This window comes from Malaya genurostris, chromosome 3 (assembly GCF_030247185.1).
Source record: "Malaya genurostris strain Urasoe2022 chromosome 3, Malgen_1.1, whole genome shotgun sequence".
NCBI classification, from domain to species: domain Eukaryota; kingdom Metazoa; phylum Arthropoda; class Insecta; order Diptera; family Culicidae; genus Malaya; species Malaya genurostris.
The window spans coordinates 276,653,414-276,673,658 of NC_080572.1; the positions used below are offsets into that span (position 1 = coordinate 276,653,414).

Here is a 20,245-nt window from a genome sequence, read left to right on the forward strand (position 1 = left end):
GCAAGTAGAAACTGACAACTTCTTGTAACTTTTCTTTTACCGGTTCGTATAGTAAATGGTAAATGACCTTTTTCGGTACTTTCCGGCATACCGAGTGATTTTCGTGAATGAGATGCTTAAACTCGACCCCTTTGGTTGAAGGTAAAAGTTAAGTCACTAAAAGATTTCTGCTAGCTCAAATGACCACTGTCACGCCTCACCATTTTGTTGTATATCTTCACATCCTTGCTCTACTTTGAGTACTAGCATTGTATAATTCTGGTTTTATTTATTATTCTCAGTTACAATAAAGCTATGTTTATTGTTATAAATGATACTAATATTACTATTATTTTCCGTTAGAAATTTCAGGTGGGTAATTACCCACCTTTGGAATTTTCGGGTGGGTAGTACTACCCATCGTACCCACCTCTTTCACCGACCCTGGTCATCAGGATAAACAATTTTATGGGTCTAGTTGACACAAACTCACAAAATGAACTGAATGAGTTTGACAGCTATCAAAGGTTCGATAGCATGTTCACTCCATATTATCTTAATATTTTCCATATTATTATGTTCTGTTCCAAGATCACCCACCCTCTGGTACCTACCGAATATGAAGACTATCACCAGTTCTTCTTGTAAAAGCAAGTACCGGAAAAACGTTGCCATAGAAGTTTCACGATCAAAATTTTTTACTGATCCTTCAAGAAAGAGAGAATTATTTCAAAATCTGCCAAGCTGTATAAAATGCATGAAGCATAAATTCGATTTGATCTGTTCAGTAATACTTCTGCTTCTACTGGAAAAAATATTTAATCATCGGTTTCACATAAATATTGGAGAAAATGCTGTTATTCAGTTTTTAGTACGTTTCGTTTTGATTGAGGAACGAAAACTGAACGATATATTATTTATACCGGACTGAGTTATTATTGATTAGTCTTCTACTGTGTATCAAAACAAAAAAAAATCGCAACTTATGTAGATTGTGTCTTTTGGTGCACACTTTTAAAGGATATGCAAGTACAAAATTTTTTTAATGCATCACTAGTAAATCAAATTGTACTTTTTTGCTTCTAAGTTATTTCGTCAATGCGTAGAACATTTCAAGTTTTCAAAGTTTCAAAGTTGAAATGAAAAAAGAGAAAATCACGTGCTTTTCCTTATCAATCTAGTGTGTGCAAAAAAAGCAACCATATCTCAATAACGAACAAGCAAAAAAAATTAAACTTTAAATCAAAAATGTTCTAAAGGCGGTATCGCCTTCACAGAAATGTGCATCAAATTGCATGTGTGTTCGTCAAGATAACATTGACGATATCGTAATGCTTTCTATTTAGTAAAGAAACACACTCTCGATCATAACTTATGATATGTTATCATTTCTTATTTGTTTTCTGATATCACACCACTCATAGACGGAAACAGACAGATGCGCTAATAAAAAACGGTTTGTAGAAGAAGGAAACTTCGCATACTAATTATAATCACACTTATCTGTTGTAGTCACCTTTAGGTGGTAACCACCGTTCAGTCACACGACAGTTGCAAAGTTCGTTCAGAATCGACTAGATCGAAAGTACGCACCGTCCCCATCACGTTTTATCAAAGTTGATCATCATGACCGGTAAGGGATACGATGCCAGAGTGATCTGTAACTGCATTATATTACCAAAAAAAATATCCAGATCTCATGAGTTGGAAGTGAATTTTGTGGCTTGTGCTAAACGAAAGTGTAAAACAATGGAAACTTTTCACATCGCTGTGCTCTCAGTACTCAGGTGGCGTTTCTATATGGAAAAGCATGTCAGCACATCGCAATAAATTACCAAAATTTCAATTTAGTTATATTCAATCATGCGAACATATTAGTCGTGTGACATTCGATTCATTTGAGTTGATGAGACACTGTTTTGTCCTTCTCTGTGGAAAGGTAATAGAATTGTTGGAAAACCCGACTTATGATCGGATCTCCAGAGTTCCCTAGCGTTATATGCCAATCGACTCAGTTCGACATAATCGAAAAATGTCTTTGTGTGTGTGCTGCTTTCAAAGATTTTCCTATCCTTTCTCGGAGATTACTTAAATGATTTTCACAAGCTTAAACTCGTTTGAAAGCTACTTTTGAGATGTGAATCAAATTCAAATATATTGGATCGCCCTTGAACTATGTGTAAAATGTTGAATGATCAGCGTGGCGAATACGTGCAGATGTCACCGCGATCGACACTATTTTAGGTGCCACCTTCACATCATATAGTATTTGATGGTGGTACATTTACTTCACGCTAAATTTTTGTTTTGCTGTTGGTAAAAAACATAAGTTTGTTTTTGTTCACACTATCAGAAAATAACACATTTTAACGTAAGTAACATAAAGTTAAAATTGAACTGTTCACACTCGGATTACGTTATACGCATGACGCACTATTTGTAATTGAAATTGATTAGAAACAAAGTGCAAACATGTCTATGTCATAGAAGTGAAGCATTTGTGCTGCGTTTTCTTTATTAATCAATGTTTCAGTGCTTCACCTTTCCTGCTGTTCGATCCGTGATCTGATGCGAAAAAAAAAAACCCTTCTTAATCCAACTAGTGGTGTGATAATACCTTTCTCTTTCTTCAAAACAGTTCAATGATTTTTTTATCATTTCATAAAATAATTTCTGACACTAATTTTGGCTCATTTTTGACACCAATTAATTCCGAATGATTCGAGTAACCATGCATCAGTGTTTCTGGCCACATACTCGGCATCGTTTCTCCAATCAAGCGCTTGGAATTTGCGTTGCCTATTCATATGACAAAAGTGATGTTAATCTAAAAACCCTTCTTAGTCCACTTAGTGGAATTTTCATAGATCTTGAAAAATCACCATAGGAGGGGAGTACATGAAATTCCCGAAATCGAAAAAATTGTTTTGATGCCATAAGTCTTAGAATTGCATGAAACGTCGAGATTTAGTGTCATCAACAACGTTGAAACTAGGTTCGAAACTAGCTTCAAACCGTTGACAGCAGTTAGGGTGGAAACTGGGTTAGGTTTGGCATCAAGCGAAAACGACATAAATCTCGACGTTTCATGCAATTCTAAGACCGGAAATTCCATGTACTTTTCCTTTACCCATATCCGATTTAGCTCAAATTTTGCATGGGGACTTTTTTCGAAGCGTTTAAACTTTTGAACAATAGCGCTTTATGAAATTAGAGGTGATCCCAAAATATTGGCACCCTAAAAAACAACGTGTTTTGTCGGTTACGTTACTTATACAATCATATCTCCGGAACCAAAAGTCACAGCCATTTGATCTTCGAACTTGATCAATGTCCCGACAGTAGCTTTCAAACGAGCATAAGTTTGTTAATATCGGTTCAGCCATCTATGAGAAAATTGAGCGCGTAAAAATATCTTCGAAAAGTGCGCACACACACAGACTGAGTCGAATGGTATATAACGCTATGGGTCTCCGAGGCTCCGTTCGAAAGTCGGTTTTTCCATCAATACGAATACCTTTCTATAGAGAAAGGCAAAACGTACATTGGCAGCATTCGAAAAATAAAAATAAACAGTTGTTGCTTATAGATATGAAGGATATTACCGTTGACTGACATGGACAATAGTAGAAAAAGTGATTTTTTCCTAGTATCGCATTTAATGGGGAAACGAAACTATTGAAGATTTCACTGCTAGTTCTCAACGTTCAGTATAATTCTACTGATACAAAAAATTTATTAAGACAGAAGCCTTATCATCGAAACCGAAACAATGATCAATCCCTAGACACACATTATAAAATAATAAATAACATGTGTCGAACATTAATATGATTTTTTTCCTACAGAACCGGACCCTTTAATCAATGAGCTCTCAAAAAACATAAGTGGTGTCAATGTGACAGTTATTGTGTTTGGAGCCTCTGCTTTCAGATTTCCAAAAACAATGATGAAACCTATCGCTTCAACGTCCTAGGGGATGAGTACATTCCCTCCATTTTTCCTCCCCTTCACATGTTTTTATGTGAATTGAGATTTGAATGATTTCTTGTATGATGATTACATGGCTACTTTGATTAAAAAACGGGTTCGACGCAAGCTTGTCAATTGACATTGGGTGCTGAGAGGGTTATGCTTGACGGCGGATTTTGACGTTTTATTTGAGGAAAACATGTTTTAATGTGACGTTTTTGAATATGAAATAACGTTATGTTATTTCGCTTAAAACATGGAATCGGAGTTATAACATGTTTTAACTCATAGTGTGAACATAGTATTATTTCGATTGAATTCACGTAGGATTCAAATGACATGGACATAAAGTTGTCTTATGAAAATCGTGTGAGAAGTGTTTACATTGCTGTATTTAGGATATTTATATGACATTTATATGGCAGGAGAACTTTGTCACCGTTCCGGAACACATTTAAAGATCGCAGAATGGAAAAAAATTAAAATGACAAGCATTATCACACCACTAGGTGGATTAGGACGAGGTTTTTATATGAAGAAAATACTGTGTAAACAAAAAATTAGATTGAAAAGCATTATCCGTGCTCGGTTCCAAGCAGCTTCAAATCGGAAAGTTTTGCTTCAAAAGATAGCTGATATCGTAAAAATGCCAAAAGGAAGTATATGCACAATTTTGCATGAGCACTTGAATATGAAAAAAGTGAGTGCCGTGAAATTCTAACTGCTACCGCATCCACCATATTCACCAGATTTAGCCCCCAGCGACTGTTTTCTGTTCTCTGATTTAAAAAGAAGCTAGCTGAAAAGAGATTCGCCTCGAATGATGAGGTCATTGCTAGGACTGAACCATACGCATAAAAATGCTGTGTTTTTATGTGGTATATATGCATCTTCAAAATAACCCCCATTACCCTATTCGTTGTTTTTTTATTGTTCTTGTCATTGCGGAAAAGATACCCGTTTGTGACACAATACCAAATCCACTCGTTCAACATTTGAATGTCTTCCCAGGACCACCCCCACCAATCGGTTTTATTCACGATTTTCTTCGGTCTGAACGATCGACGGGATACGAACATTCTTATGGATTCCCTATGCCTCAATCGACCCAAGCCCTTCCAGATGAAACCAACTCATCATCATCGTCGTCGCCACCTTCCAGCTCAACATATGATAATAGCGGATTTGATTCGAATTTCCGTACAACGGAACTTAGAAGTGTCTCTACTGATGATCTAGTTGGTAAAGAAAATCTTATAGGATTGTGATTAACCCAACATACTGTGTTCGATCTTTGGTTTTCAACTAACTTTCTGTCATCGTTCATTTATTAATTTGATTGATGTACCTACTTGTGTCATGCCTCCAAATGTTTTACCATCAATTTTACAATTTTAGGAGGCTGCTGGCAACATGTACAATTCGGTGGACCGTACCCTACGAACATGGTTCGTGCCGGGGTGGATGCTGACGGTGCGATAATCTACGTCGGTCGTGCGTTCCACGAGGGTGAGATGGTACCGGCCAAAGTTATTCCGTCGAAAAACGCCGCCTTCATTTGCTACGGTGGTGAAGAAATACTGAAGGAAGACTTCGAAGTGCTTCGATCGGGTGACTTCGTATGGGAGTTTGCTTCCAATGGTGTCGTGCCCGAAAATGCGGTCAAGATTGGTGCCACGGTCGATGGGGAACCGCTGTACACGGGACGGGCACTGTACTGCGGCACGCAGACACCGGGTAAAGTGCACTCGTCACATGGTTGCCTTTATATTCCCTTCGAGGGTTCCGAGGTTAGCTGTGCCGAGTATGAGGTTCTCTGCCTCAAGTAAGGGGTTTATCGAAATGAAATAAATTATACACAACATGCGTCTGAATGGTGAATAAATTATTTTATGGGCTCGAGATTACAGGAATCATACATGCAGATCTCTTGTGAAGACAACTAATTCCAATTCCACGCGATTAGTATGGACGCACTGCCTAACGCGGCGATAAAATAGTTCACAAAATATTTCAACTGTTTCGCATACATTTTGATTAGATTGGAGTCACTAAAGTACGTTAGAATAATAAAAAATCTGTGCGATTTTACGTCTACTACCTTCGTAAAAATACTAAAATCCTCAGTGTGTAAGTAAAACTGCTAGAAAGAACATTTTTCCTGGCATAAGCTAGTAGAAACCATCCTTCTCATTCTGATTACACAGACATACCCGATGCGGATACATTACTCCGTGACAAAAACTGTCACACTGATGGCCACAATCTTTGGTCGCTCGACACATGTCCTGACAACCACCGAAACTGAATTTTTCAAAATCCTCCGGTTTTGCAACCTACAACAAGTATTAATTATTAATTCCATTTTCTAAAAGTTCATTATAAAACTATAATTTACCTGCATAATACTCATATGTTCTTCGCACATAAGCTCTAACACGTTCCCGATAGCGTCGTGTTCTTCTAGTCTCTCCCTAATCCGTTGCCACAGTGAACTGCACTTTGCCAGTAGATCCATGTTACCGACCATGTACAGTCCGTCGCGGGCCCGTGAAAGTGCTACACAGATGCGATTCCGAAGCGCCAGAAACCCAATGGAATCTGTATCGTTACTACGAACCAGCGATAGCAATACGATTTTTGCTTCCTCGCCCTGGTAATTGTCCACTACGGTTATACGAATGCCGTGCAGCTTTTCGTGACCTTTTCGCTCCTAAATGAAGGTGACAGTTTGAAATGAGAAACACAATGAGATGGAGTAAAATTCTGAATAGAAACTACAAAAAATCAATCAGCCCCTTGGGGTTGTTGATGCGGAACATGAAACATGGTAATCAAAATGTAAGTTATCGATATTTTCTATAAAACTATGGATTTGCCGAACTGCGATTTCGTTGAAAGTGATAAAGTCTTTCTCATTATAAACCAAGTCCATCTAATTGAAATGAGATATAGTTATCTTTAGCATTTCAAAATTGATTTAAATCCATCCGATTTTGAATTTCCCAATTAGGGTAACGGCTCCCTATTTCATCTAAGCTTCCTATTTCCATCTCATCTCTTCATCTCATAACTTTGAATATGAATCATATCTTTCAACGTACCTGAACCAAACTGTGAAACATTTTAAAATGGTTTTAAATCCTTCAGTGATCGTTTTTTTTTTCGTTGAAAAATAAATTCACTTTCCAATTTGGGAAACATTCTGGTCTCAAGTTTTGCAGTTCGTTAAGTTTCTGAATATTTACTAAATGGATCGTCTCAAAACATGATCACTATTTCACATAATTACACCATTATTCAATGTTAGATGTCTACAAAACTAGTAATGTTGACTTTTCATTTTTTAATCAACGATTGAAAACTTCTAAAATTACCCACTAAGCAATATAAATCTTCAAAAATATGAGATAAAAATTTGCACTTAATTCATTTGATTGCGCTTTGTTTTCATCTCATTTCGTATCGCAAGTTTTCTCAAAATGTTTCAACATCAACAAGTATTTTTGGTGTCCGTGACATTAGTTCATTTTTATAATTGATATTCAGATTTCATTAAAGCTGTTTCGGCTACGAATAATACTAGAAAGTGCGTGTTGAATACTAAGGAAAAACCATTATGGCAAATCTAGTAGCACTGGTTTCATTCCTATTAGATTTTGCAAGAACATGACATAACCTCACGAAAATGAACAAAATTAATCAATTTTGACAGCTATCAGTGGTTTGTTTATGCGTTCATTCTAATTTGAATACGTGCTAATAGATATGTAAACAAACCACTGATATCTGTCAAAAGATGAACTTGATTCATCGGCAGTTCATCGGTAGTTCTTTTGAGTGGCCATCTAGCAAAACATAATTAAATTTTTTATCGTGACGTCACAAATAAACAAGCATTCATCCTTGACAGTTCTTAAACAATCATTTTTACACTTTGCAACTAGTCACTTTTATCTAATAAATCTCAAAAACAAACCGTATCCGATCGTGAACAAATGTATTTAGGTGATATGCACCGTAAAAGTCTCATCCAATTTGTCAACAGATAAACAAAAAAAATCTCTGTTTACAAACACTACTGCTGAACTGGCAAAATATGTTCATCCGATTGAGGTTAGCAGTGACGATAAAAAATCCTAATTCAGCTGTTTTTCAAAGATGGGCGAAACTTACAAAAGTAAACAAATCGAGTTTCTCTCACCTACCAATAAAAGCTTCAAAATCCTACATTTTTGCCTAAAAATTCGGATTCTACAAAAATCTCAATATTTGTAATACAAAGAACTATAAAGGGCAAAACTGTTATTCCATTTGTTTACGTAAATTTTGCCCTCCGTGTTCCATGCCAACAAACAGGACGATACTTCAATCGCTAGTAAGGAAGGGCGAAACTATTTATTTTCCTTATTTAAGATGGTTTCCGAATCTTTTACTACTGAAATAGTAAATGGGACGATAAAATTACTCGCTGATTTATCTTAGTCGCAAAAACCAAACAATTTCACGAAAAATACGCAAGGACGTAACTACATAATTCACACAGGAAGCGTGAAAATAAACAAATGGAAATAGGGCGAAACTCCTTTTATGATGATTTATTCAGTAGATATAGAAGAAAAGTGGTAAACCAACATCGTCCAATCAAAATTTGATCTGAGAATATCGTCTAATCAAAAATTGATCTGAGAATGTACGAAAATTTCTAAATAGGATTTGAAATCAAAGTCGAAACATTCATCGACGTTTTTCTCCATTTGCTGTCAATGTTAGATTCGCCCTTCTTTGAAAAACAGCAGAATTGAGGTTTCTATGCCCGGTGAAAAATGAACGGAGACTCTAGTGAAAAATGGGTGGCCAATATATTTCCTAATGAAAACAAAACAATATGTAAAAGTGATTCACACGTAGCATCAGGCGACTATCACCGGCATGAAACGGTTACGGAACAGCAACATTAATTGTAAGTAATTCATATGAAGGCACACTACGTCAAGTTCAGTGAACATTTTTACGTTGGTACGTGAGCAATATTCGGCTAAAAAAATATGTAAATTAATCTTGACGTTGACCGAAGTTGATTGATCGTGTTTAATGTATGCGTTTCCTGGTGAAAACAAACCAATCTTATTTGCATTTGTGGTTGTAAGTGAGCTGTCAGAAAGCCAAATATATGTCAACAAAACGCTGTTAAGTGTGTGTGTTTCAATCTAATATTTTCATATTTTTAAAAGGGCCAATAACCTAACAGTGAAATTTCAAATCTAAAACGAAAGGAAACAAAACCGACAATATAACTTTTGAAAGTCGAATTGTTCCTAAACTGGTTCTAAAAATATCGTGTGTCGACTCACATTTGGCATTAGGCCCTTTTAAGAAGAATTCTGACATTTTAAATCTGAGGAGGCAATAGTGCAATATTTTGGTTTGATTGCTATCGCAATAGCTAATTAATACGATGAATATAGGATCAACGATAGGATGAACAAAATCCATTGAGATGAAATTAGGAACAGAGTAGTGAACATATCAGAAGTAGAGATGTTGGATTTTTCGAATTACTCGAATTTAGTTGTTTCCAAGAAATATGAATCAGTTCTCAATATGGACTAAGATGAATTAAGCAGAAATATAAAATAGTTATAGTGATTTTAGTGACTAAATTAGATTTTTGAGGTAACGTCCTTACACATGAGGTGAAATAAGAAGCCGTTATCCCATCAAGTATCGATTTCTCTTCATGTCAAATATTACTGTTTCCACCCTAATTGCTGTCAAACCCAGCTGTTGTGGAGCCAACCAGGCCCGTACCAAAGATTTGGTTTGGGAAGAGGCCCCCCGATAGAAAACCAAATCTTACTGATGATTGCTTATGTATCTAATTCTCAGTGCGCCATCAACAGCTTTTGGTTTTTCAGAAGTGCGCATACCTTAAACCTATTCAGTATGCCGTTTCAACCGATGATCTTGAAGGAATTGTAGGCGGAAGCAATGCAAAAGTTCCTTGCCATTTATTGTGGCTTAACGTGCGACAACTTCAATACCTGGTATTGACCTGTTAGCACTTTTTTGGATTAGCATTAGCATAAGAGACCGCCCATGTGTTGCGACTCGTTATTGATCAGAACCAACTGAGGCTTGCAAAATGTTTTTATGAAACAACTTGCTTGGGAATAGCACGTAGTTTCACATTGTGTAAACCGCATTGATCCCTGCATGCTGATCCAATACCAACGACGGCCCTGACCGAATGCAAATATAATTAGGAAGGGAGGATTATTAGTTCAATGCATGTTGTTACTAGAAACCGAGGAATTTTCTTCATTGCCACATGCATCACAGGAAGAGGTTGTATGTTTCTGAATTTTCGAATAATATTATCATGTGTTTATTGCTCTGGGTGGCCGGCTACCGAGAATACGTTGCAACTTTATCGTGTTTGTATTAATATGTGCTTCCTACTACAACACGAAATTCCTTCCGAAACTCGTTAAACTCTGGGCAGCCGGCTGTCGAGAGTTGTTGTTTTTTTTTCTTCAATAGACAGCCGTAATACTAGCAAGATATCACTCGATCACCATCAATCGAACAACAACGCCTTAAACGATGCGAAGTAATGCCGATATCTACTTCCTAACTAAAATAATAAAACACCGAATGGAAACAAATGAATCAAAACTATATTTATATACGTCCTAGTTGAGCGACTTAGCGTTTAACCCGAAGAAAAATAGATCTATTGATCAGTTCGCTTTCACATCTCATCCAAGTCAGTCGATAATACAAAACCGCTTACGTTCGGGACGGAAGAAACCAAGTACAGTATTTTGTAGTGAATAATAGAACGACCTCGAAAATGAGTGAACCAAACGAAGAAAAACTACCGCCGACACGAAAGAATACAATTATTGTTGACTTCAAGCAGTGCAAAATTCGACCTTCGATACGAGAACGTTTGCTTCAGGAGCAAATGCATCTTGACATTAAACGTGTGCATTTACTTCAATGCAATAAGACAAATAATGTTCCCACTAATAGTACTGTTGTTGTACCGTTTAATTCCACTATGTAACGGTACAACAACAGTACTATTAGTGAGAATATTCTACTAACAGTTCAAACAGAAATTTCAGTTAGCAAATAATGTTGTTTACCTCCAGTTTTATAAAGAGTTAGATGCAATTCAATTCGGAGCACGAGAACATTAAGTACAACATTGCAGTATATATACAAGATATATAGAAGTGCGTGTGCATGATCTTCTCTCAAGCGTCACCGATTCATATATTCGCAAAACTATGTCCCAATACGGAGAGATTCTCTCTATTGAAAAATAAAAGTGGAAGAACTTTTTCCCCGGTATTCTAAATGGCGTAAGTTTGTTACGCATGCGCTTGAGGAGGCCTATACCTTCTTGTGATTTTCGGTCAAGATACAAGAATTCCGTGCAAATCACTTGTTACCTATGACAATCAGATAGCCACATGTCAATATTGCCAAAAAGCTGTTCACTACGGTAAGCCATGTGATAAACTGGACAAGGAGACAACCACACCAAAGGACAACAGTGCTTCCTTCACACCAACCCCAGTACAACTGTGACAGCCACCAACAACAATGAAGCATCCCCTTCAACGAAACCATCAGTATCCCCTATAGAACAAAGCATACCAGCTGCAGTTAACAACTTACCCTCCAACCAACCAGCAACTGCAACCAATGTACAACAAGGCGCATCTACAGCAACTCTCAACGGGCCCAAGACTACGATCAACAAGGAAAACGAAAAGAAAACGGAAATCACACACAACACCGACGATGAAGCAATCGATGATGAGATAAGCCGCAGACAAAGTGACCCCCGATCCTCGTTAGATGGAAATGGAAACTCATCTTCCCCTAGAAAAAGGGTGACAACGAGATCCAAAAGCAAAAAAAAATACAATTGTTAAGTAACTAAAATGTGAGCCAATCGGCCACGTAAACCTTTTACGCAAACAGGCCACAATAAAAATTTGATTAAAAAAACTACAAGGATCAGCCCAATGGGGCTGTTCGAGCCATTGATGTGGAACAAGGCAACCAAAATTTCTAATGATCTACAATCCAACAGTTCAATCCATCGTCACACTTTTGAATCCGCAATTGCACTAGAGTCTGCTTATGTCGTTTTCGTTTTTCAATTGCACTACACCGGCGTAGCGAAAGCTGCACTGAAACCGTTCGTTTTTATCAACCAGTTCTGCACCGATACTACTGTTGTAGCTCTGTGCAATAGAATCGTTTATTGTAGTCAAGGGTTACTGTTTATGTTTTCATCATTTTTGTTCGTTTATTCATGCCATGGTGTAGCACTGCACCGGTGTAGTGCCGTTTAAAAGCGAAAACGACATTAGATTGATCTTGATTCGGAACCAACACCGAACATTGTTTGTTTTATAACCGACGGAATTACACCAATATCCCAAATGTATGCAATTATATCTTTGTACATACTTGCGATACGATTTTGATATTTAAGCTTCTCTTCGCCAAGCTTGTGTTTAAGTTTTGTATGCAAGCAGTTCTTTTTATAGCATTAAGTTATCTACCATTCTGTGCTTTCGGTTGAAGCGATAAACTTTTTCTCATTATCCATCGAGTTTATCTTATATAAATTACAAATTAATCTTAAGCACTCAAAATTTACCCTGAGGTAGTTGTCAATTTTTCAGGCCAATCGACATAACATGGAATTTCATCCGAGCTTGCATGACACAAGATCAGAGCATATCAAATAAAGCTTCAAATCGTTTTATGGCACTTTTTGTCTTGCTGTCTAACAACAACCTATCTCTAGCATGCAACGCGGAGGACGGAAACGTTAGCTATAATTTCGCTTTTATTTATAGATTCGCGTGCTTCCAACAGCTTCGCTTTTGCATCGATTGACCAATCAGAGCGATGCTTTCCCTTTGACATATCGCTCACTCCTTCAAAACCGTCGTCTATGGCAGGGAAATCCGATATGCCAGAGATTTTTAGCAGACAAAATAGGACACTGTTCGCTACTAATCAAAATTTCAATCATTTATAATTTAAAATATGGGGCTTGATTCATTTAAATCGAATCTTAGAAATATTTCCAATCAAATAATGAAATAATATTAATAATTGATACAAAATATATTTGTATATTTGTATAACTTCATCTGACATATGTTGTCTTAATGAATAAAAACAAACAATTAAAATTTAAAAACTAAACCTAACTATCGCTATTCACTATGTGGAAATTGTCAAGTAAACGATTATGAAACACGGTTGACGACACTTTAAATCGAATAGTTGAGAGAATTCGTTGAACCGCATACAAACTGTCCGAAAAGGCTCATGTTGTCCATACATTCTATTTCGCGGTTCAAGAGACAGGAAGTTCCGCTGGCGAAGTGATCTTTCAGGTGCGTAGAGGTTTAGGCGCATGAGTAACGTTGGACTATCTATGTCGCCCAAAAGTAGTTTGGCAGCGAAAGTTGCTTGAGCAGTTATGCGTCGTACCTCCAATGGTTCGAGATTCAACAAACGGCAGCGATCTTCGTATGATGGTAGGTTCATAGGGTCACGCCACGGTAACAGGCGCAGAGCGTACCTCACAAATTTATGTTGAACAGTCTCAATCCTAGCGGTCCAGTAAGCATGGTAGGGGCACCAAATCACAGCGTTTGACTCTAGTATTGAACGTACAAGTGAACAGTACAATGATCTTAAACAAAGTGGGTCTCGAAACTCTTTGGCTACCTTGAAGATGAAACCAAGTTGACGGTTTGCTTTGGCCAACATATCGTCATAGTGCAGTCTAAAGGTAATTTCACGATCTAGAGTCACACCAAGATCCTTTATACATTCTACTCGTGTCATGGACCTTTCTGAGATTTCATAGCCATACAAGATAGGATCAGTTTTCCGATAGAAAGATATGACGCAGCATTTCTCGATACTCAGACACAAATAATTTTTTGAACACCAATCTACGAACTTTTGTATCATATGTTGTAGTACAAAACAGTCCGCGAGACGCTTGATAACCTTCATAATTTTTGCATCGTCTGCATAAAATAATCTGGATTCCGGTGGTAACAGCAGTGAAACATCGTTCATGAAAAGCGAAAACAGCAACGGACCAAGATTGCTGCCTTGCGGAACTCCAGAAAAATTCGAGAAAACTTCAGATGTTGAAGAACCGATTTTAACCTGTACAGAACGGTTTGTCAGATACGATCTAAAATCCATATACGCTGCATCGATTTGCCATTCAGAGTCCATGGTCTGCACGCATTTTGAGGTGAATATCATAAGATTCGATGTAACCGATCGTTTCGGGTAAAACCCGTGCTGTTCATTATCTATGTAGGTTCTGCTACTGGCAAACAAAATATCGTTTACGATAATTTCGAATAGCTTCGAACATGCACACAAAGAGCTATAAGTGTTTAAAACCTGACCACATTTCTACGTGTATTGAGTTTCTGATTTGCACCTCTATATAGCAAATAAAGATGTGTTCCACATCAAAAAGATCCATTGATCAAACGTTCCCCGAATAATCGACGAAGTTTAGTCTAGCCCGATTTTTAGTGAGGAGAAATATAATAAAACATTGTAAATAAGAATAATGTGAAATATCTCTATTATACGATCTTACCAGTATCCTGTTTCTTCTATTCTCATTATCAATCTTAGATTTTCAGCTTGAATCATATGATTGACTAGAAAATTTTCACACATTCCACTCAAATCTGATAACACCGACAATGATATGCAGATGGCGCTTCAATCGGTTGACGTCGTTTTATTTTGGGCGGTAAATTTACAGTTTCCGTCGCTTGTGCATTTTTATGTTTCACGAATCAGCAATATTCAACAAATAACACTTTTCACTTACCAACATACATTTTTTGTCACAGCCGCACTATGACTCAAAATAACTGTCTCGACCAATTACTTCACTATAAATTATTTGATAAACAATGAAATTATTTTTTGAGAGCAACACTTAGGTACTGCATCGTACTCCCAGTGATTCCAACTCTCAGAAGGAAGGAATAGCACTTTGATCCCCAAAAGTATCCCTTCGTAGGGAGTTGTTCGATCCAAGGGAATAATGTTAAATAATAATAATGTTTCTCGATCCAAGGGAATAATGTTAAAATCGTGAAAGTTTAGGGGTATTGCGAAAGTTAACCATGATTTGCACAAATGTGTTACAGAGCCAATTCTTCATTAAAAATTTGATAGTGTCTATTTTTCGAATGATACTTCGGCATTTCCATTGCAGGACAGTGATCAAACCCTTGACCTCGTTCTCCAAATTAGCCATCCATGGACAACTGCTTTAAATGAGTTTTAAGTGTGGGTACGAAGGTTATCAGAAGATATTTTAGATATTCAGAAATATTGAAGTTTGTGAAATTCCAGTCCACAATGTCAGGGAATTTTATAAACCCATATTATGATTCTCTTGTTGGTGTCTAGTGACCCTTGGGGTTTTGGTACCCCATGCAGACTTGGGAACTTCTTTTCTGATTTGAGGTTATCAGTACCAGGAGCTTTTTGCTTCGATGTTTTACCAACACTTCCATTAGTTGGTACTTTCGGAGGGCCCTCCGGAGACAGGAAAATATATCTTCTCTTCCTGTGACAATGAGGGATGACCCTGATGCTTAACGTATAAGAATGGATCTAGGTTTCATGAACAGCCATGAAGCGACACCAAAAGTCCAATCATATCTGCATCAGCATAGCCAAACATAGGTCCGAAGTGCACTTGCGTTTGTTTTCCGAATAAGCATATTTGGCAGCAGGATATCTTTCCAATCTGGCCCAAACTATGGCGTGCCCGATCAATACTAATCATTGTGGCATCGGTTAGGTCGCACCCCTTCACTTTCCGGTCATCCAACACCATTTCATGCAGTTGTGACACTGAACCGCGCCATGCAACTAACGAAGCAACACTATTTTACGGTGTAATCTAGAGGCATCAGAATATTTATCAAACTTTGTTTTTTGCCGTTTGTTGTTTTTTTTTAAGAATTTATAATAGATGGAGAAATGTTTCAGTAAATAGTACACAAAAGAACTATAAATGTCGGATTTTGGGTACGTGCCTGGTTTCAATGTCAGTCAGTTTCGAACCTGCGTCTTCTATCGGATTCAATCACACCCCGAGGGTCCCTGGAGTGTTCCCGGTTTATTAGGCTCAGTTCCCGGTTTCTTAGATGAGAATAACATAGCATTGCATTTCATCTAAACAACGTCAAAAACGCGTTTGAACTAATTACATTAGAATAATCCTGTCAGAGCTTCAAATTTACCCGGCGAACGACCGCAACTTGGTTAACCCGGGTATAAATGAACGTATAATAACAAAAAGCTTCAAATTGCGTCATGCTTGCTGTCTGGTCTGAAGCACAAGTACGAATTTCGCTCATATTTATAGATTCGCTTTAGCTTTGAATGATCAAAATCGATGCGTAGGAATGTTTCCAATCAGTAGGAGAAATAATATTAGTGATTTATGTTGTTTTCGCTTGAGCAAACTGAAACTGACCCAGGGTAGTTTAATAAAGCAAACACATTTCACAAAAATGTGTTGGGTTCGCATTTAGCAACTGGGGTTTGAGCAAACCTGATATAAAAACCAGGTTCGAAACTGACTCGATTTTCAGGTTCAAAACTAACTTCAAACAAACGGTTTGACAACAGTTAGCGTGGAAACTGGGTTAGGTTTGGCATCAAGTGAAAACGACATTAATCAAATTGACTAAGCTGAAAGTGTCTAGAACCTGGTCAAATTTCTATATGAATTTTGCCATGAATTTCCAAGTTGTACCCCTATATAAAAAGGTGTGTTCAAAAAAAAGTTACCTTACCTGAACCAGATGCAACATTTGACCGTTATACGACGTTAGAATAACTATGTCATCTGGTCCGTAGCCTTGAGCAACTAAATACTCGCACAGCCCCAACAGGAATTTACTTTCGTAGCTATTCTTCTTGGATTTCTCTTCATCGCGACCGCCATCCTCGGGAACAATGTGTGTGTAGAAGAACAGATTCTTTTTCATGCCTCTTATTTTTGGCCTATTTCGAACATTCTCACTGTCGGCAAGATCGCTGTAAATGGCAGGCCGTATCAGGTCTGCAATTTCAGGCCGCATCCGATGCTGTTCTCGTAGTAATACCGAATTGACGTTGTTCCGGATCATCCGCTCGAACAGCGAAATGTCCATTTGATAGTGCCGTGATAGGGCATAAACGCTCGTCGACGGTCGCAGCTGAAAATGGTCTCCTATCAGAATGCAGTGTTCCGTGGCCGGTGTCAGCGATGCGACAATGTGAGATTCCAGAACTTCAGCTGCTTCCTCGATCAGTACGATAGGAGTTTTCAGAAGCTGAAGCAAAGTGTGATTCCTAGCAGCGAATGTAGTAGTCATGCCAATAACCCGAATGTTCTTCACAAATTCGTAGTTTGACAATTGGTTAAGCTCGTGAATCCGACGAGAAGTTTGCTGAATCAGGTTCTGAAATGAAATGAAATTCGCCAAAATTTTCAATCAATAGAAAAGCAACTACTCACCAAACACTTGAGTATATCCTCATTGCTCCCTTCTTTTTGCAACTCCTCGAATTCTTCCATCAGCTTAAGATACTCCTGTTTGGTGTTGTAGTAGCAAGTACGCAGTCGTTTATCGATTAGAACATCCTCATTCAATTGTTTCACATTGTAACTGTCGAGTAGTGCATGTTTCGACTGGCTTCCCATCCGAACCAAACTGTTTGAGAATTTGAGCACACCGCACAGGAATTGATCCAACGCATGGTTGGTGAGTGATATCAGCAGAATCTGATGATCAGTGTTGGTCAGCAACGCGGACACAATCTCCTGCCCAATGAAGGTTTTCCCCGTACCGGGGGGACCTTGTATGAGAGCAAATTTGTGCGTTAATGCTAACTTAAAAGCTTTGTACTGAGAAGGATTCAGACCAATCGTAGCTCCACTTTCTGGCCATTCACTTGGCATTTTGATGTTGTACTGCTGACCTTTATGGCTGAACACGGTATTCCTATCACGCGCTACATAATCTGGATACTGGTGTTGTGGCTGAGTATCCACGATGTATGATTTAAAGGGAAAACTATCTCCCTTTAGATTCTTCATCATGTTAAATACGTGGTGATACGGTTCGAAAAAAATTTCACTCTCTATCATCAGCATATCCCGGTTGAAGATATTTTGAATATTCTCCGCCTTTACTATCTCGATGTAAATGTACCCGTTCGAAAGCTGATCATTATCCCGGTGACTGACGATGGCTACAATCAAATCTTCGAAGCGGGTGCTGCTCGTAAAGCAAACCATTGATCCGTGCATTAGACGCTTTGAGTTATGCAGACTTAGTTTATTGTACCGTTGCGATTTACCATTCAACAAGCGTTCATTTGGATCCAGATCTACCATTACCAATGCTTCTTTAGTGGACCGACGGTTCACACTGGCTGGTAGAAGCAGTTTTACGCCATTATGAACCCGAATGTTATCGCCGTAGTAGGACTCATCAACCGACGAGCCTTCGTGGTGTTCAAGAAAATCTTTGATGCCTTCTCGGAGTGGAATCATGAAATCCTGTTTCAGTAAACCAAGATGAACTTCCAGATAATGTTCTATGTTTGGAAACTTTCCATTTACTATGTTTGGTTTAACGTCAATACCCGATCCCTTCAAGTCCTCCAATGTTGGATAAATCTAAAAATTAGAAAAGGTAAAAAAAACGACAAGCCTAATGTGCAAAAACACTTACACTAATGTTTTTAAGATTATTGGTGTTTCCAGTTTGTTTTAGTTCATCTACTTTCACGTTTGCCTTCGTCAGCACTTGGCTCAGTTCTTCTACAAACGTAACCAGTCGTTTTTTTGCCCCAACAAACTTCCTAATGTTCATAATCATCCTTCCGACAGCTCCTAGCATGTCAAGTGTGCTGACACCCTGTAATTTACCTTTACCTTTCTTTTTCTTACTTTCCAACTGATTGGTACTACGCTTAAAAAATTTCATTTGATTCTCCCAGAAATCTTCATGCTTGGCCAATAGAGAAAATAGCTCTTCGTTGATATCAAAAAACGGAAGTGAACCAATTTTGTTCATGATTTTCATGGTTACCAGTAATAACTCGTCACCGGCAGTAGTTTGGGTGATAGTTTTAATGAATTGATCTTTTTGACTGTAGATATCGAGAAATAACTCACGGCAATCATTTTCTGATAAATTGAGCAGCTTAGAAAACGGAATCTTTTGAACGTATTTATCGCCTTCCTCTGGCAGAGTGAACTTTGTTTTACTGGACGCCCCAACAGAAGAAGTCAGGAACGGATCGAAATAATTACCATCAATATCTGTTAAAAAAAAAACAATATATTCAAGAGCCACCATAAAATGAATCAAGATTCATGAATACCATCAAAAAACTGTTTCGGTTTGATATTCAACGTCTCCAACAACGAAGTTCCTGATTCTACGGAGTCATCAGAATTATGCTTATCAGCCGACGATTTTTTCACGTCCACCACAAAATCATCAATATCCTTATTGAACCAGTCATCGTCTTCATCCTCTGGCTTATTGCTCATGTCGAGAGGCAAATATGAAGTACAAAAACTGCTAATTTTCACTTTAATGCTCCGAGAAAAAATCACCAGATGATTCTGAAGGCGGCTGGTAAATAAAAACAATATGTTTGTTGTTGCAAATTCAAACCTTGCAGGATGATAATGGTTTTCTGTCAGAGGCAGGAATGCCAGATCATTTTCCGAAAAATTTGTTTGTTTTTTCGACGATAAAAATATGTGAAAATCCAAGAAAACAATATTTTAAATTGCGACCAACAAAAACTGCTTACAGTTTTTGGAAAACAGTCATTGTTGAAAAATGAAAGAACACTTTTTTTTTATTTGTCACTAATGTGACAGATTAAGGCAAATGTTGAACATATTCTTCGTGTAACTAGTTCATTCATCCATCTTCAGTGCGATTATCATTATATTACTCACACCCACCTCGAATAACGTTGAACTATTCTCCGCACAAAAGAGAGAAAGGTGAAATGAAAATTAAATGAAAAGCAATAATCGTGGAGAACTCGAATCTACCAATACATTCTTCGTTGCTGGTATACATCGTGCATGTTCGTTTTATACATTCATAAATTCATCATATTTCGTGAGGTAGCAGCAATGGGAGAGTGCTGGAATATGGTT

General features: G+C 37.7%; 2 protein-coding genes across 3 annotated transcripts; one reads left to right on the forward strand and one right to left on the reverse strand.

The window, feature by feature from the left end:
- Positions 1-1,477: 1,477 nt before the first annotated feature.
- Positions 1,478-5,825, forward strand: LOC131435725 (natterin-4-like). 2 transcript variants are annotated; one of them, XM_058603880.1, is made up of 3 exons: positions 1,478-1,612; positions 4,963-5,193; positions 5,350-5,825. In XM_058603880.1, exons 1-3 carry the CDS (start codon positions 1,606-1,608, stop codon positions 5,778-5,780), a joined length of 669 nt encoding a protein of 222 aa, XP_058459863.1. In that variant the 5' UTR covers positions 1,478-1,605; the 3' UTR covers positions 5,781-5,825. The 2 variants fall into 2 exon arrangements, with proteins under 2 accessions (XP_058459863.1, XP_058459864.1); XM_058603881.1 differs by lacking the exon at positions 4,963-5,193.
- LOC131435724 (NFX1-type zinc finger-containing protein 1) lies at positions 5,822-19,756 on the reverse strand. The gene is made up of 6 exons (XM_058603879.1): positions 19,447-19,756; positions 18,792-19,384; positions 17,570-18,736; positions 16,863-17,513; positions 6,350-6,664; positions 5,822-6,287 (listed from the first exon to the last, which is right to left on the reverse strand). The coding sequence occupies exons 1-6, from the start codon at positions 19,616-19,618 to the stop codon at positions 6,123-6,125; spliced, it is 3,063 nt and encodes a 1,020-aa protein (XP_058459862.1). The 5' UTR covers positions 19,619-19,756; the 3' UTR covers positions 5,822-6,122.
- Between the last annotated feature and the right edge of the window lie 489 nt (positions 19,757-20,245).

Coding starts and splice junctions, on each gene's coding strand:
- LOC131435725 (XM_058603880.1), top strand. Junction 5,194..5,349: donor CTCTACTGATGATCTAGTTG/GTAAAGAAAATC, acceptor TTACAATTTTAG/GAGGCTGCTGGCAACATGTA.
- LOC131435724 (XM_058603879.1), bottom strand. CDS start 19,618: ATGAGCAATAAGCCAGAGGATGAAGACGATGACTGGTTCAATAAGGAT. Junction 19,385..19,446: donor ACCGAAACAGTTTTTTGATG/GTATTCATGAAT, acceptor TTTTTTTAACAG/ATATTGATGGTAATTATTTC. Junction 18,737..18,791: donor ATAATCTTAAAAACATTAGT/GTAAGTGTTTTT, acceptor TCTAATTTTTAG/ATTTATCCAACATTGGAGGA.